Source organism: Pangasianodon hypophthalmus, chromosome 1 (genome assembly GCF_027358585.1).
Source record: "Pangasianodon hypophthalmus isolate fPanHyp1 chromosome 1, fPanHyp1.pri, whole genome shotgun sequence".
Taxonomy (NCBI): domain Eukaryota; kingdom Metazoa; phylum Chordata; class Actinopteri; order Siluriformes; family Pangasiidae; genus Pangasianodon; species Pangasianodon hypophthalmus.
This window is the reverse complement of record NC_069710.1, coordinates 31,569,338-31,587,871: the sequence shown is the minus strand read 5'-3', so window position 1 is coordinate 31,587,871 and position 18,534 is coordinate 31,569,338. Positions and strand designations below refer to the sequence as shown.

The 18,534-nt window shown below is 39.7% G+C and overlaps 1 protein-coding gene across 2 annotated transcripts in view; it reads right to left on the bottom strand.

Annotated features, from left to right (window-relative positions):
* The window catches only part of LOC113545490 (dipeptidyl aminopeptidase-like protein 6), an 86,618-nt gene that overhangs the window by 41,051 nt on the left and 27,033 nt on the right, over positions 1-18,534 (bottom strand). Inside the window, exon 1 of one of the 2 annotated variants that reach the window (XM_034303785.2) lies at positions 2,813-3,194. The exons of the other annotated variant lie outside the window; for it this stretch is intronic. Within the exon in view, the coding sequence (XP_034159676.2) occupies positions 2,813-2,869 (57 nt within the window). The 5' untranslated portion in view covers positions 2,870-3,194. Of the gene's footprint in view, positions 1-2,812; positions 3,195-18,534 lie in introns of those variants that run through there. 2 annotated transcript variants of the gene reach the window in all.

The window sequence follows — 18,534 nt, the reverse complement described above, 5'->3', positions numbered from 1 at the left end:
GTCATGTCATCATACGTGAACACCTGCAAACAAGGAACTGTTCTCGTATAAGAAGATTTTTAGCCATGCTAGACGTTTTTCACAATCTTCTCAGTCACAGGACTCGCACCACAAAGCTGAGCTAATTACAGCACTCCAGTCCTGTGAAAGTCTAGATTTATATATCAGTAAGGTGTTCCGTCTCCACCGCTGTCCATAATAACACTTTCTCCATCATCATCAAACTTGTGACGTGCAGCTCTAAGAGCAGACGTGGATGGCACCACAGCTCTGTAGAAGTGAGCCCCAGACTGCCATTTCCAAGAGGTTCTCTGGACCGCTGCGGGACTTGAAAACAGCTTTCACACTTCACCAAATGGAATGAACATTAAGGAAAATAAAATAACGCAAGTGTGAAAATGACCTTGGAGTTTCTAATGCAAAATAAGACCAGGCTTGTGGTGGCATGTCAAGCCACATACACAAACACATACACACACACACATAAATACACGCTATCACACACACCAAATCCCACCACTGAGCTTTAAACACATACACGTTATGGATAAAACCATTATTTTCTGATATTTATGTTTGTGTGTATTACGGTAACAGAAGAAAGGACTTGTTTATTATTTACAATTTTATATTTTTGTACTGAATATGTTATTTTTATATTTATTATTATTTTATTATTTTTACTCTTGCTTGCAACACTCTACTTTTTGGATTGCTGCTGTAATCTGTGAATTTACTTCTGGGATTAATAAAGTCATCTATCTATCTATCTATCTATCTTATTCTTTGCTTTTTATCAGACTCTGTAACTAGCCCCATTTTGCACACTGTAATCGGCTTTGCAAGGTTATCCAGAATGTTTAAATAGCGTTCTAATGTATATTTGCATGTTATGGTACACTTCACCTTCAATAATGTCTTCACAGGGAGCGAAGGAAAGAGCGTGATCCAACAGGCTGATTAAATCACCTACTGGAGTCTAACAACAATTATATCTAGTCTATAAATCTGTACTATATATGGCACAATATTGTGAGGTTTTCCAGAAATATCCAGGTGAATGCTGTGCATGTTCTGTATAATTTTTATATATATATATATATATATATATATATATATATATATATATATATATTCCTTTGCATTTGGATCACGACAGATTGCAGTCCCTAATTTAATCTGTTTCAGCCCCTTTCTACAAAAACACTATTTGCTGTGTGGAAATGTCCACAGTGGGCTTGAGGTTTATAGAGAGACAGAAAATAACCTCTGCACCTTTGCCTCCATTTCCTCTTTCTCCTTATTATCTCAGTCACAGCAGAAACCAATTTCCTCATTAAGGAGCTCAGTTCATGACAAAGAATCAAGGGAGGAACAAATCGAATGAACAGGGAACACAAACTAATCGCATCAACACAAAACCCCTACCCCGTTCACACACAGCAGCTTAAACAGATCAGATGACAAGAATAAATGTCACTGTTAAAAAAATGTTTATACCATTATACAGTATAGCGCTGTTGAATTCTGGATTCCTATTAGTCAGAAAGTGTTGATTAGTTTTCTATAACAGCAGCTCTGACAGTAGTGCAGCTACAAATCACAGGTTTATATTAATGTGTCGTTCTTATACGTTATCGTTTCTATAGTAACAGCTCATTCACAGGGACGTGTACAGTTGATGTGCCGCATAAACAGATTTTAAAAATGTGCGTAATTGTTGATACGGTGAAGTTTTCTGTAAGGAGATGTTCATTTAACATTTATGGAAGGAGTCTCCAGTGTAAGCGCTTTGTAGCAGTCAGAGGGAAAGCTGTAATTTTAAGAATTTGCAATTTCTTTGGTAACATGACAAGCTGAGTTTTTTTTGTCTTACTAACTTTAAAAGATAGAAAAAAAGAGAGGCTGGTGAATGAACGACTGTTTATAGCTGCTATAACGCAAGTGACAACTTGTTTTGTGGATAGTTTCGTTAAATGTAACTATAAGTGGATAAAAAGTATGAGGTGTCAGTCAAATGAATTGCTAACATTGGCAAATTGCTGGATCAAAAAACTTGGTGGCATGCTGTTATAGGAAAGTAATCGAGTTGCAACATATCACACTCTCATTGTTGTAACTCTGATACTTTTAAAATAGTCTCTCTGTCATCATTCACAAATTAACAGTAGGATCCTCTAGATTCTGAACAAAGTTGGTCATATATCAGTTACTAAATCATATCATATCGTAGCAGATTCAGTGATATCATCAAATATCGAATCGTTGCTTTAAGAATGGAAATTGTATCATATCATCTGGAAGCCAGAGGTTTAGACTGCTAGTTTCTGTTCCCTAAATTGCAAAGCGATCTCTAATGTGCTATATAAATGAACTTTATTATTATTATTATTATTATTATTATTAACAGTGGATCTGCTATAGAATACATAATGGTTCATTATTAAAGACCTCAAGGTGCTGAACTACAGCCAGGATTTTCATATGTTTATCAGCTCAGCTACAGGATTTTTCAAGTGCTTGATTCGATCCTTTTAAACACTTTTCCACTCCATCACGCCAGTGGTGAAATATCGCTTACTGTGTTTATTTAACTCACATATAGTAGAATTAATGCCTACAGCAATGAATTAACACCATCAAAGTGGAAGTATATACAGTGTTGAATAAACTCTTTCATGTGCAGTCTAAACACTGTACATGTTAAACATCTGTGTAGGAATAGATCCAGCAGCTCTGTGCGCACTCTGAGTTGGTGTGTGTGTGTGTGTACCGTGTACAGATGAGTGAATAGAGAAATGAGTGGTTCTACCTGGTCTTGGTGCGGAGCTGCCTTCACTGGAGCGCTCGACTCCTTCACTGTAGTCATGATGAGCTTCACTCACTGACATGCGAGGAAAAACACTGACGGCACTAAAAGCACCACAGCAGTAGCTACCTCACCAACACACACACATGAAGCATATGTAGAAAAGCACTCACTCACACACACACATACATACACACACTCACACACAGACACACGTGCAGACGTTTAGAAATGAGAGTGAGAGACGCAGAAGACGACGAGAGCACCGATGCTCACTCGCTCTGAATCACAGAGAGAGTGTGTGTGTCAGGGAGAAAGAGAGGAGGGGGGTGGACACACACACACACATACACACACACACACACAATCCATGTCCTAATCTATGTAAAAGCCAAGACGACTGAGCTTCTTGTCCTCACAGTCGGGACTGAACAATCTCACCCAGCTGTTTTGTGTTTTTTTTTTTTTTTTTTGCCATCTGCCTTTTTTTTTTTTTTTTTTAACAACCCAGCATGATGAGTAGATCATGTGATGACACAGACTGATGACAGAGAGATGGAGACCTGGGAGCTGGGATTGGGAAATGACAGAGAGAGAAAAAATGTGAGAAAGAGAGAGAGAGAGAGAGAGAGAGAGAGAGAATGTCATTGTGATTGCTAATGTAAAGTGATATAAGCACTGAATGTGTTCCAAGTCTACACTATTAGAAAACAAGTAGAACTTGACATGGATGCCAACAAGTCTATTCCTTCTTGTTACTGATGTGTATGCCTGAAATGCCCTTAAAATATATTTCAAACAGGAAGGAAGCTATCAAAGGAAAACAATTTCAGACATTTGACCTTGCTGTGACTTTGACCCTGTTCGGATCAATTCCAAAATTGAATCAATTCATCTGCTGGATAAAATGATAATTTCATATAAATCCTACAAACATTCAGACTTAAATCGAAGTGTGCTCTTGCTCTTTTTGCTGCCAGCAGCTCGTGCAAACCCACAGCTGAGATGAGTCTGGTGTGAATGGACTGAAGGCAATGATGCTTGTTGCAACCCTTGACGTGACACTTAACTTACGTATCCAGTGTAAATCCGAGGTTACACATATTCAGCCTCATTTATCAAGTTGGATATGAATTTATTCATAGATCATTTGTACAAGCGTTTACACAAGAAATGTGGTATTCATGAAAATCCTGTAATTTCTCAAAAACTTTCATATCCTACTCATGCTCCTAAGTGTGTGTAAATTTACGCATAATAAGACTAACTAACGTAATTCTCGACTAACTAATGTAAACCTCTAACAGAGTTTCTTTTAGACTGATAGTACTCTTAGTCTGTGACCTAGTGAACCAGCACCAGGATGTATTTATTGATAGAGACTTCAAAGCACTTCTGTGAGTGGCTCTGGATAAAAGCGTCTGCCAAATGCCTCAACTGATCAGACTCAAATCATATCATTTCAAATGAGTTACTGTACTTTTATATACAGATCACACAGTCAACTTTATATCGCTTCTATAGCTATTTCAATTACACACAAATTTAATGAAACCATATATTAAGACAAACAAGATCAGGCATTTGATTAAGAAGAAATGCCGCTGTATAAAAGGAGGATGGGCTGCAATGACTCAGTGTATAACCTGATTCCGTTTGTGGCACCATCTCCTTTATTTAACACTTTATTAGAGCCAGCACTAAGGAACCGATAAGTGACCGATCTGGAGTGTCTCAAGCTGCAATCAGCTGTATACTCCCTAGTGTACTGCATGCCATCTGCTTCCTGTAGACACATGTCCTTCTGCTTTTCTAACATGGCATTAGAGAGGACATGAGGGATTTCTGTTCATTTCTGAGTCGCCAAGACACTTAACTTTGAATTAAAAAAAAAAAATCAGACATAGCAGTTCCTCTGTGTGATGGGCTTGGTGTCAACAATCACTTAGATACTGTAGATATATTTTCTTCATACTACATTTAATATAGTAAAAATATTTTATCAGCATAGACATGAGTTAAAACAAATATCAATTCTACCTCTTTTTGTGCCGTTTACTTGCCCTTTCAGCTGTGCGAGCTTTGCCTTTTATGGAGTTTTGAGCACAAGCATGAAGAAAATCAGCGTTTCTGAAACGTTTGTAAATCCGTCATCTGAGTTTTTTAGTGCGGTTTGGCTTTCGCAAACATTTACACACAGCTTTATTAAAAGATTACGAAATGAGGCTCAATATTTTCACTGTGAGTTGGGGGAGGTAGGGGGGAGTATCAGAGTGACATGAAAAATAAATAATGAATAAATAATCAGTAGGAAAATGAATAGGGTGTATAGGAAAATGTATAGGTTTTTTAGTAAACCTACATGTCATTATACATATCATGTTTCATAGAAAGGTCTTCAAGTACACAAACATTGTATTAAACACCCACCCACACACACACACACACACACACACACACACACACTGGTGGCAGTAAATCAGTGGGTGTGTCAGAGGATGATGAATGATCGTGGCTCACACAGGCATGTAAACACACATCCTGTAGAAGGTTACAAATGAACTGAGAGACAGCGTCAGGGAGGATAAATAGAGGCAGGAGTTTCCTGATCTAGTGATCCTGCTTCCCTGCACCCAGGCTAACAAAGTGCATTCATTAAGAGCAGCGTGTTAAACATTATACCAACAGCCATGTTGATTACAATAAAGCTGTAAATACTGACTTGCTGTTAGCACAGCAAAGATGACCTACAATAAGTCACAACATTTAGGAGTGATGAAGGTGTCATAAGTTATCATCATGAATTCCCCGTCTTAAGTTTTTGATTAAAGATATTCCTTGATTAAAGATTCCTTTGCCTGATCTTTGTGCCATGCTATAATAAATGAATACCACACTTATATAATTACTAGGTTGAGTTTAGACACTTGAGCCATGTCTTCACAAACTGTGTGTTACAGTTATATATACAAAATATGTGGATTCAGACATTATAGTCCTGAATAAGGTCATTTTCTTATTAGATTTTAACAGCTAGCTTATCCAAATTGGAGAGGCTATATTTTAGACTCCTAAGTGAAACTAACAAATCAGTGATCTAAATTTAAAATGTTGATGATACCAGTACTGTGCATAAGGAAATTTTGGTGAAATAAATTCAAACCGAGTGTGAAGGCTTTTAGATAGGTTTCTGCTCTCCTGTGAGCTGATATTTCAGACAGGCTGATGGTGTGTGAGCTGCCAGCCTTCACCATCTTCCACTTTAACCATCAGTGAGAACGAACGCAACAAACAGCCAGAGAGTCAATTACACACAGAAACCCTTCATCTGTAACTGTTCTCAGCTTTAAGAGCAACAACTCTGTACAACCCACTGCTAATGGATGAAAGTGTGTGTTTGTGTGTGTGTGTGTGTGTGTGTTTGATCCTGTCTCACTTTTAGCCAGTATATGAAAGAACTCGTTCATTGTTACAGTCTTCAGCTTGGCCATATGCTGAGACTGAGAAAAAGTTTTTGAGCTAGTTTCGGATGTTTTTGCGTGTTTCTGAGATGTAGTTGTAAATTTTGCTTAGACAGTGCCATGAACAAACTGCACATTTGGGAAAAATATGAAAAATATAAAATCAGTTAATGAATTTATGAGTGAATCAGTGAAAGAATCAGAGAACGAACCCATAAACAAATCAGAGAAACAAAGACGTGAACTAAACGGTGAACAAATCAGTGAACAAAGCAGTAAACATAGCAGTAAATAAATCTATGAACAACTCAGTGTCCACAGTGAATGAATCTTTTAAAGAATCAGTGAATAAATTAGTGAACTAATCAGTTAGTAAGCGAATCAGTGAATGAATCAGTGAATGAATCAGTGATTGAAACACTGAACAAATCAGTGAAGAAAGTAATGAATGAATCTTTTAAAGAATCAGTGAATAAATTAGTGAACTAATCAGTTAATAAGCGAATCAGTGAATGAATCAGTGAATGAATCAGTGATTGAAACACTGAACAAATCAGTGAAGAAAGTAGTGAATGAATCATTTAAAGAATCAGTGAATAAATTAGTGAACTAATCAGTTAGTAAGCGAATCAGTGAAAGAATCAGGGAATGAATAAATTAACAAATAAGTGAAAAAAGCTCAGTGAATGAATCACTTAACTGAACAGATTCAAATGACCTGAGACATTGATGTAAAACCAATAATAAAAAAACTGCTGCACGAAGTGTAGCATCTACACCACACACACCATCCCTAATAAAACTGTTCAAGTTCATTAACTGTGAGTAAATTTATTACTCTCTCTCTCTCTCTCTCTCTCTCTCTCTCGCTCTCTCTCTCCTTGGAAGCAGAAAAGCTGATGAAGCTATAAAAGAATACCCACCCACAAACACAGACTTAATCAGATTTTTTTATTTTCCATGAAATAGCCATCTCTTCATTAAAAACACTGTTGTCATGGCAACTAAGTGCATATGAACCACTGTTGTGTTTTGTGTGTCATTTGGTTTGTGTTGCTTTTTCACCATTCCAGTCCATTTACTACAAACTTCATCATGTAAATCCGAGCACAGATCAGTGCAGCGACACGAGAGCACAGAAAATGTGTTTCTCACGAACGCTGTGAGAGTCAAACACAAAGAAACGCAGCATGAAGGTGTGTGTTGTTCTTTCTGCTGCAGGAAAAGCTTTTCTCTCTGAACAAGCAGCTTTACAGGAGAGACGTGAGGAGGGAACAAAGCTGAGTTTCAATTCACTCAAGATGATTATTAAGAAAGCGCAAAGAAAGCTTGAAAGGAAACAGAACAGCAGAGTGGAGTTTAGAAAGGAGTGATGTTTTGCTCTTCAGTGTCCTGATTTGATGCTCATACTGTGTCATCTGTGTGTTTTAGAAGAGAGAGCAGACTCTTTCACACAGTCAGTGACCTCACGCTGACCTTCAGAATGTTTCAGCTCTGCTCCTGAGGAACAGCAAGGTCTCTGCTGAAGACTCAAACCGGCTGTTAAACCACTCAATTTCCCCCCAGTTAGTAGGTGGAGCTCTGCAATCAGGAGCTCTGATTGGTCAACACAAAGTTTCTGTAACTTCCTGTTACACTTTTTTACTGCCTGATGGAAAAGCAGCACTTCAGTAAAATTAGTTCTGTTTAATATAAAGTTTACGCAAAATCCGAGGGACCCTACATCTCCACTCTCTCCATCTCCTCCTCCGTCTCTCTCTCACTGTCTCTTTCTCTCTCCCTCTCCATCTTACTCTTTATCTCTCTGTCTATCTCTGTCTCCATCTCACTCTTTATCTCTCTCCATCTCACTCTCACTTCCTCTCCTATATCTCTCTCCCTCTCCATCTCACTCTTTATCTCTCTCCATCTCACTCTCACTTCCTCTCCTATATCTCTCTCCCTCTCCATCTCACTCTTTATCAATTTCAATTTCAATTCAATTCAATGTGTGCTTTATTGGCATGACAAAGTATTTTGTATTGCCAAAGCAATATACAACAGAGCAAGAGAAGAAGGAACTGAACAAGACATAAAGTGAAAAAACAGTAATGCAACATCATATACATTAATGATAACACAGGAACACAGGAAGTATTGAAGTAAGGAATTGAAGTGGGGTTAGGGTGGATGGGGGTTATGGTGGTAGGCGGGGTTAGGGTGGATGGGGGTTATGGTGGTAGGTGGGGTTAGGGTGGGTGTTTATGGTGGTAGGCGGGGTTAGGGTGGAAGGGGGTTATGGTGGTAGGTGGGGTTAGGGTGGATGGGGGTTATGGTGGTAGGCGGGGTTAGGGTGGGTGAGTGGGTGGTGGATGGGGGTTATGGTGGTAGGCGGGGTTAGGGTGGGTGTTTATGGTGGTAGGCGAGGTTAGGGTGGAAGGGGGTTATGGTGGTAGGCAGGGTTAGGGTGGGCGTTTATGGTGGTAGGCGGGGTTAGGGTGGAAGGGGGTTATGGTGGGAGGCGGGGTTATGGTGGGTAGTGTTTATGATGGTAGGCGGGGTTATGGTGGTAGGCGGGGTTAGGGTGGGTGAGTGGGTGGTGGATGGGGGTTATGGTGGTAGGCGGGGTTAGGGTGGGTGTTTATGGTGGTAGGCGGGGTTAGGGTGGAAGGGGGTTATGGTGGTAGGCGGGGTTAGGGTGGGTGAGCGGGTGGTGGGAGGCGGGGTTAGGGTGGGTAGTGTTTATGGTGGTAGGCGGGGTTATGGTGGTAGGTGAGGTTAGGGTGGGTCTCTCTCCATCTCACTCTTACTTCCTCTCTTCTGTATCTCTCTCCCTCTCCATTTCACTCTTTATCTCTCTCCATCTCACTCTCACTTCCTCTCTTCTGTATCTCTCTCCCTCTCCATTTCACTCTTTATCTCTCTCCATCTCACTCTCACTTCCTCTCTTCTGTATCTCTCTCCATCTCACTCTTTATCTCTCTCCATCTCACTCTCACTTCCTCTCTTCTGTATCTCTCTCCCTCTCTGTCTCACCCTCTGTCTTCCTGTCTATCTCTGTCTCCATCTCAGTCTTTTTTCTCTCTTCATCTTATTCTCTCTTTCTCTCTCCCTCTCTCTTTTTCTGTCTCTCTCCCTCTCTCTCTCCCTTCCTGTCTCTCTCTCTCTTTCTCCCTCTTTATTTTTCTCTGTCTTTCTCTCTCCATTGCTGTCTCTCCCCCTCTTTATCTCTTTCTCTGTCTCAGTCTCCCTGACTGTCTTTCTTTCCCACCCTCTCCACCATTATCTCTTTCCTGGTCTCTCTCTCACTGTCTCTATCTCTCTCTCTCTCCCTTTCTGGCTTACTGTCTTTCTGCATCTCTCTCTCCCTCTCTCTATATCTCCCTGTCTCTTCATTCCCTTTCTCTCTTTCCTTCTCCCTGTCTCTGTCTCCGTCTCAGTCTTTTGTCTCTCTCCATCTTACTCTCTATTTCTCTCTTCTATCTCCCTCTCTCTATAGCTCCTGTTTCTCCATTCTCTTTCAGTCTCTCTCTCTTTCTCTCTTTCTCTTTCTTTAGTAAAAGTAGCTATAATATCTAATGTCATGTACCTGAAGCACTCTCTCTTTTTACTCTCATCTCACTGGAGGCGTAACTCCACATGGACACTGAACACACACACACACACACACACACACAATCTGTGGGAAACACCTGGGTGTGTCTGTATCTGTAATGTTTTCACACTGTTTGAGTCTCAGTTCAGATAGAAGAGAGAGAGAAGAAGTATCTGTTTGGCATAAACTCGGTTTTTCTGCCTCCGTCTCCATCCGAGCCGTCGAACACGATTAGTTCTGCTCTTCTTCATTCCTGACTGCAGTCTGTAATTCCAGATCACAGCCACAAGTAATGATATAAATGATGTTTTAATTACGACAAAAATTAAAAAAAAAAAAAAAAAAAAAAAAGCTTCCTTACACACAGGACACAAAGGCACTCTCACTAACACTTAATGCTCAAAATCTGCTCACATGCTGAACAAATGAGGTGTGTATTGACACAGTGACTGTATGAATCTCTCTCTCTCTCTCTCACACACATGCTCACACACACACACACACACACACACACACAGAGCTCTGTAGTGAAGTGATGAGGATTATACACCTCCTGCAGTCACTAATGTCTGAATCAGATCATTCACCACAACAACACACAGTCACTGTTATTTTTAACCCATAATGGTTACTTTTCCTCAGACAGCAGTGATCAGATTCTTTCTTCCTCTTTCTATCTCTCCAGGTACTGGCCAGGAGACTGTATCATCCAAATGTGCAGTTAAGTAAAGTAGCTCTAACAGCACATAAAAAAAGATTAGCACATTTTTTATAGAGGACAAAATGAAGCTGCTTTTCTGCTCTAATTACTGATCTGCTCAGGTGAATGTTTTCCATCTCAGTATGAACATTAGGGCTTGTGTTCATCTGGCTTAAACCAAAATATAGTTTTCAGCATGCTTGTTCATTTCCCTCTGAGGTGTAATGTTAATTCATGACAGTTCGCTACTGTTCTGTTTGCTATTGCACATTAAATTACAGACTGATGTACAGACGTGTGTTTGTGCTTCAGTGAGCTGCATTTTATTTAGTAATGACTGAGTTTATTTTTCTTTTATTCAGCGGATGTCAGCATGTTCATTACACACAGTAAAGAGGATTAAACTGAAAGGAAACAGTGAGAGCAGAGCTGTAATTATGTCTGATCTGTGAATGTCATAATACAGTACAATAGAACTCTATTAGGAGATATAATCATGTAAAATAATAAGTTACTATCCAAGGTGAAAAAGAGAACAACAGCAATTTCTCCCCAAATTAAACACGCTCATAGTCATTAGGAATTAATCTCATCTACTGATTGCGAGTCTTTTAAAGGTCATTAAATCAGATAATCACTTTTATTTCAGTTCTGATAGCGTGAATGAATTAGATTAGGGTAAGGTTTTATAAAGCTGTGTTTATGTGCCCATATATTAAGTAAGGAATATAACACGCTGTTTTGTGCTGTTATAGGAAAATAATCAATGACAGGGTGTTGTGATGAAGCAGAGTTCATGTTACCACCACAAATTTTATTTTATTTTATTATAACAGTATGTCTCGAAGTATTTTATTCCTCTTTTCACAGCAATTTACCAACGACTACAATTTTTATTTCTTAAGAACCGAACATAGGTTTATCCGTTTATAGTTACGTTTTGTGGAATGTCTGTAAAACAAGTTAGTTTCTGTTGTCATGTACATTGAGTTACATTATGTTAAGTGAATTTTTAAAAAATGCAGCTTCTAATGTTAATGACAAACTGCAAAGCAAAGTGCATGTCCTGAAGATGCCAGAAAAGTTGCAGCTTTACCTCTGACTGTTACATAGCGCTGACACTGGAGACTCTTTCCATTAAATAAATGTCTCCTTACAGAAACCATCACCATCTCAATGATTACACACGTTTTTATTGTACAGCGACACGTCCCTGTGAATGAGCTGTTATTATAGAAATGATAAAGTATTAGAACGAGTGCATTAATATAAACCTGCACTACTGAGAAAGCTGCTGTTATAGAAAATTATTCAACACCTTCTGACCAATCAGAATCCAGAATTCAACAGTGCCGTGGTATAATATTAATTAATATGTTAATATTCTTTTATTTACTAATTTGACTTTTATTCTCTCTTTAGCGACTTTATGAACTGGAAGTTTCGTGTCCTGATATTAAGCTCTACATTATCGATAGATAGTTATTGCAGCCATGATGTCAGATGTCAGGGCCATTTTTCTTGCAGTTTCTTCAAACCTCTTTGCTTCATATACATTTTAGCGGCATAAAAGGCCAAGCTGCAGGAAATGTGGAAAATCAAAAGTGCCAGCTAAAGATCTTCTGATAAATAGAGCACTGAGTTGATTTTATTCTGAACTGAACTCTTATAAAAATGGATGGTAATAAATGGAAATTTAAAAAAAAGAAAGAAAGAAATGAGAGAAATCATTCCGGGCCAAGCTGATTTATACTCTGATATCAACACAACACAAAGAAATATAATAACTCTAACATCAGTCTTGCTTGTGCCAGTAACACCCACATCTCCCCATATGCTCTATTTATCAGGTGATACACGTATTCTCCTATTAATGTGAACAGGATGGACAGGATTTGAGTGAATTTCTCTAAATTTACAAACCTAATACTACTGATGAAAACCTGCTAGAGTAGTTGAGTATAATCTTCTCTCACACTCGGAGCTGGTACACCAATCAGAGGCAATTACATGTGAGAGGAACATGGGGTAATTTGGTGTAAACATGCTCTGGGATATAGACAGACAGAGAGAGAGAGAGAGAGAGAGAGAAATAATGCCACAAGTTGTCATTAGGTAACTGGAACTCTGGGACTGTAGGTAAAAAAGAGCAGGCAGTGTGAAGCTAACCACATGGTGATGGTGATGCATGAAGCATAATAGCAGAGAAAAAGAGAAAATGGCAGGAATAAATTGGCCATGTTCAGCAGAAAGACTCTGTCAGAGGCTGAATGTGTACAACTAGCCACAGCAAAAGTGAAAATTTACACGATAAAGCTTTCAGCTGTTAAAAAAAAACAATTTTGTGTGAGTGTAAGAAAAATCAAGAATGAGCAATTTTTTCAATAAGAGATGATGAAAGATGTCTTCATACACTGACCATGACTCAATTCTGTACGCTGACCACGACTCAACTCTGTACCCTGATCAGGACTCAACTCTGTACCCTGATCAGGACTCAACTCTGTACCCTGATCAGGACTCAACTCTTTCCCTGATCAGGACTCAACTCTGTACCCTGACCATGACTCAATTCTGTACCCTGACCATGATTCAACTCTGTTCCCTGACCATGACTCAACTCTGTACCCTGACCATGACTCAACTCTGTACCCTGACCATGACTCAACTCTTTCCCTGACCATGACTAAACTCTGTACCCTGACCATGGCTCAATTCTGTACCCTGACCATGACTCAATTCTGTACCCTGATCAGGACTCAACTCTGTACCCTGACCAAGACGGGACTTTGTATGCCAAACTTGAAATGACTCCACATGCCAACCGTGAATCTCCTCAATGCACCAACCATGACTGGACTCTGCACCCAACCATTACTCCACTCCGTAACCAACCATGACTCGACTCTATACTCTGACCATGACTCAACCCCATACACCAACCACTCCTCGACTCCTCAACATCCATCAACCATTACTATGTAAGGCAACCACCATCCCATATGGCCACCGTGACTCCATACACTAACCACTCTGTACGTCCACCTCAATTCTGTATGGCCACCGTGACTCGACTCCGTAAACCCACCGCCACTCTGTAAATCCACAATAACTCTGTATGCCACCACTACTTCGATGGTCACCTTCAATTCCTTATGGCCACAGTGACTATGAAACTGATCGTAATTCCATACACACCTCTGCTACTCTGTACACTCACTGTCACTCTGTATGCCCACCTTGACTCAACTCTGTGTGCCCATCGCCACTCTGCACACCTACCTTGATTCCATACACCCACTGCCACTCCATACACCATCCACGACTCAACACTGTATGCCCACTGACACTCACCACTCTGGATACCCACTGCCACTCCAGATGTCTGCCACATCTCTGTTGCTGATTGCCACCGCGTACACACACCTCGACTCCGTATGATGATGGCCACTCAATACACCAACCACAACACCACTCCATACACCCTTCGCCACTCCATATGCCCACCTCCTCTCTGTACACACACCACCACTCTATACACCCACCGCCACTTCATATGCCTACTGCCACTCCATATGCTCACTGCCACTCCATATGCTCACTGCCCCTCCGTACACTGATTGCCAATCTGTACACCCACCGGTGATTTATACTAGCTCAGTTTTTGGGGATCAAGCCCAATCTGGCTACACTGATCAAGGGGTTCACACTTTTTAAGCGTGTCTTTCTTCCTGAATATTTGGTAATATGGTGATATACTGACCACACGAACACAGACATATATCTTTAAATCTGGTTTCACCTTCAGCAATGGGTGAAAAACAACTGCACAGGCAAAACTAAAGGTCATACATGAAGTGATACAGAAAATAAAGAGCACTCACACTAGCCACACCTTTAAAGAGGTGAGTGAAGGAGACTAAGGACCAGAGGAAATGAACTTCAGAGGGATAGGGGAAGTCTATAGTGAGGTCAGGACTGGAGTTCACAGAGAAAAGTCTTAGAGAGAGATGTCACGAAGAGACCAGTGTAAATTATAGAGGAAGAGGACAGGACAGTCCTGCATTCCCCTATAACCAGCAGACAGGAGAGCAGACTGAGGTCAAAGCTAATCTACTGAGACACTCAAGTCCTGATATTCACACAAACTCTTACAGCACAGGACACCAGGCTACCTAATGTCCACAAGCACCAGGACCACAATGTGCTCGTAAATCATTCAACAATAAACACTGAAAAGAAGGCATTATCAATGATATGGAGACAAACAGACTTTCAGACTGGCCAAAACATCACTTTGTGGAACATAAAGTCTATCAGAAGGTACAGACGGAGCTCTGTGCTGGACTACATAACTGCATTAATGGAGATTTTTTTACTCTCTGACTAAACCTGTTCTTTTAAATTGTAAATGATAATGACAATGATAAAAGCCCTTTCAAAGCAAAGTTGAAAGCAGCACAGCCAATTTAAAAGCAAAGTTGGCTACCAACACAGCCAATTTAAATGGCTCTGAGAACTAAGCTCTATTTTGTAAACTGAGAAAGACATCTCCAGTGTTAGTGCTTTGTAAGTTTATATTTTCAGAGGAGTTTACACGTTGTGATTTCTCTGTAACATGACAAGCTGCATTTTTTGTCTTTTTAACTTCAAGATGAAAAAAAGAGATGCTTGTGAGGGAATAACTGTTTATAGCTGCTATAACGTAAGTGAGAACAGGAACTAACTTGAAGTGTAACTATAAATGATTGGCCTTGTATACTATAAATGGTAAACATTATAATCGTTGACTATATGCTGTGGTTACACACCACATGTAATGGATTATTTTCCTATAACAGCACAGCCTGTTGTGTTTTATTCTCTACTAATTACATTTATATTCTACATCACTTCCTGATTCATTGAAGAATGATGACCAGTCTCATAAACAGACTGAGTGCATCACTGATCATCTACTTTAAACAATTACAGGAAATATAGTTAGTAATGAAGGTCGGGAATTTATTTTATGGCTCTAAGTGCTTTCTTAAAGTTGCAGTCAAGTCCAAAAGCTCAAGAACCATTTTGTTTCATCAGTTATTTAAAAAAAGAATCAGGGAATAATTTTTTCAGTGAAGAATCAGGGAATATTTTTAGAGAAGCATCATTGACAAAATGAGTTTGTCATAACTGATGAAAATCTGACCTGCAGTTACTTTATTAAATCTAAAGCTGTAGAGCGTCACGTCAAGCCTCCTGTTCTGTGAGCAGGTCGAATTTAAGACTGAAGCAGTGACACAAACAGCACACTGACAGAGAGAGACAGATTTCACCTGACGTCTCAATGGGAGGCTGTGAGAGGAGCGAGCAGTCGATTCAACCTGCGCTGGAGAACTGAAACCTCACACTGAGGGTCTGATTGATACAGCAGGATCACAACAAGTGCAAAGTGAATGGAAACAGTACAGAAGTCAAAGCAGAGAGACACAACATCCTCACACATCACAGGAGCTTCACAAACTGAGACATTTCTAAACAAAAAATAAAAGAAGTTCATCACCTAATCACTGGAGTTGCTGTATATTCAGGAGGAGTCTCAGTGCCGTGTTCAGGCTGCAGCATGGTCCACAGTCTTCTTTTCAGTTTTCAGGGATGTGAGATTTAAGAAGCCAGAGAACCTATTCTTCCTCAGACATTCAGCCTGATTGGAAATGTCACAGCTGCCCCAGTCTTTGTACGTTTTGGTCATTCTATATTCGCCTTAGTAACAGAATTTTAAAAAATAAAACATGAATGGTTATTTGATTACTGTTTCAAATTCTTTTCTGATAATGATATCAATACTGAAACCTTGAGCACCAGCCAATACAGATAACCATTCATTTTTTTACTTTAAAGTCTAATAAACTTTAAAATTATATAGATTTTTTTATATATTTTTTGGAATTACTTCACTTTAAAAATAATACAGTGAAACTCCTACACGTACATGGCAAATATAATAAATATAATAAAATCCCAACAAATAATAATCATGTCATTTTATATGTAAACAATATTTTCCATTTTTCCAAAAAAAATTTTCCATTTTTTACGGGACCAGCTTTCCATTTTGCTCCAATAACCCATAGACCATACTTGCTAGTATCAGCCTAATACCAATCCCTGGTATCGAATCAATGCCACCTCTAAAGAAAATTGTTTGCCATATCATCATGAGTGTGAATCCTAACTTTATCACATGGCCAGGAGTCTAGACAGCAAAACTGACTGTGCTCTCTGGGTGGGAGGGGCATACTCTGTCTCCCCTGTCAATCACAGTGACACTAGCCAATGGTGGGCATCTGTGAGCTCATGTATGTGGAAGACAGCAGATAGCTCTTTCCTCCGAGTGTGTTACGCAGCCCTGTGATGCAGCATGAGCAGCAGTTTGAAAAGATGCAGTTAGCTGGCTTCACACGTCTTTATGTAAATTGTCCGGTAAACAAATTGGGGAAAAATAGGGAAAACAAAAAAGAAGTAGAAGATACAACATGTAAAACCAACTTCTTTTGTTTATTTGTAAACTAAAACTCAGTTTTTCTGAAACCTGTGGTTGTCTTCTGATAGGGGGGTAAATTATTAGGTCAGCATTTGTATGGCTCTTTCAGCTAGCTTCAGGTACGGCTATGGAAACGTATTCCGAAATGATTATAGACATGGCGAGAAAAGGATTGTCCTCCTCAAAAATACTGGAGATTGTGTAGCATGATTGTGGTGAAACAAACGTCTTTAATAATACAACATTTCATGGTTTATCTTTTCATTTCTGTTACTGACATTCAAGACTGAACATCTCCACTAAAACACAAGCCAACTGCACTCAGAGCTCATGAGCACTATACACTCAGTATAGCAAAATCAATACCAATCAATCAAGATGGAGCGTAAACATCTGTAAGACACGACAGCTGCTGGGACTAAACAGCTGCATTCACTGTCGTAAATTATTACACTGATTATGCGGAACTTAATGAAAATCTGTTCAACAAGCCAGGAACAGACATCTCGCTGATTCACAGTGTGACCTGCTTCAACATGAACACACGCTGATTTCAAAGCTCTGCTGCACTCACCATAAAGATCCTCTTGAGCGTTTGTGCTGTGGGGCTCCGGCGTCGCCGCGCCCGCTGTGGAAGAGGCACCGAGGCTGTGGAGGAGTGCTCAAAAATCATGTTGAAGCCAGAGAACGAGTGCAGAGACAGACTGAACTCACTGAGCTCTCATACACACACACACACGCAAACACACACACAAACAAAGCTCTTACCAAGCACTTAGTAAAACACATGACTCTGTTTTGAAGAGTTTCCTGTTACACACTGATGGAACAGGAAACAGAGAGCAATGCAGAAACTCAGACTTCAGAATTCAGACTCTGTAATAAAGCTTCAGGTTAAACTAATGCACCATGATGATGTTCTTATAATCTATTTGTACTCCTCAATCATCACGTCAGTGTCTCAGTGTTAAAGCGTCTCTCAGAGAGGTGCCATGTTCTGCCCTCAGTGGCCCTTGTGTGCTTCTGGGGTAGTAATTAGCGTTAACCACCCAAGCTAACAGTGCTTATTAATTAATCATGGCAATAAGAAGAGCCACTCAGAAGAAACCAAGAACAAGCATTTAAACACGAGTGGGAGTTCAAACTTGATGCTTATGAGTATTGAAGTAACCCGTAGCAACTAACACACTGATTAATGCTAACTTCAATCCCAGTTTCAGACAGCTGGTAATGATGAACTGAGAAATCTGTGTCCAAATAAAACCTAAAAATCTAACCAGAATGACAGAACACATGAAATTGGAGCCAAATTGAGACACTAGTCTTTGTCTGTCCATGTGTGAGAGCTCAGCTTTGCCTGCTCTACAGTGTGTGATTCAGTCTGCTCAGATTCACAAGAAAGTACTGGAAGGATTTACGAAAGAGGACAAAATGGTGTTGAAAATGGCGTTAAATTTCATCATGAAT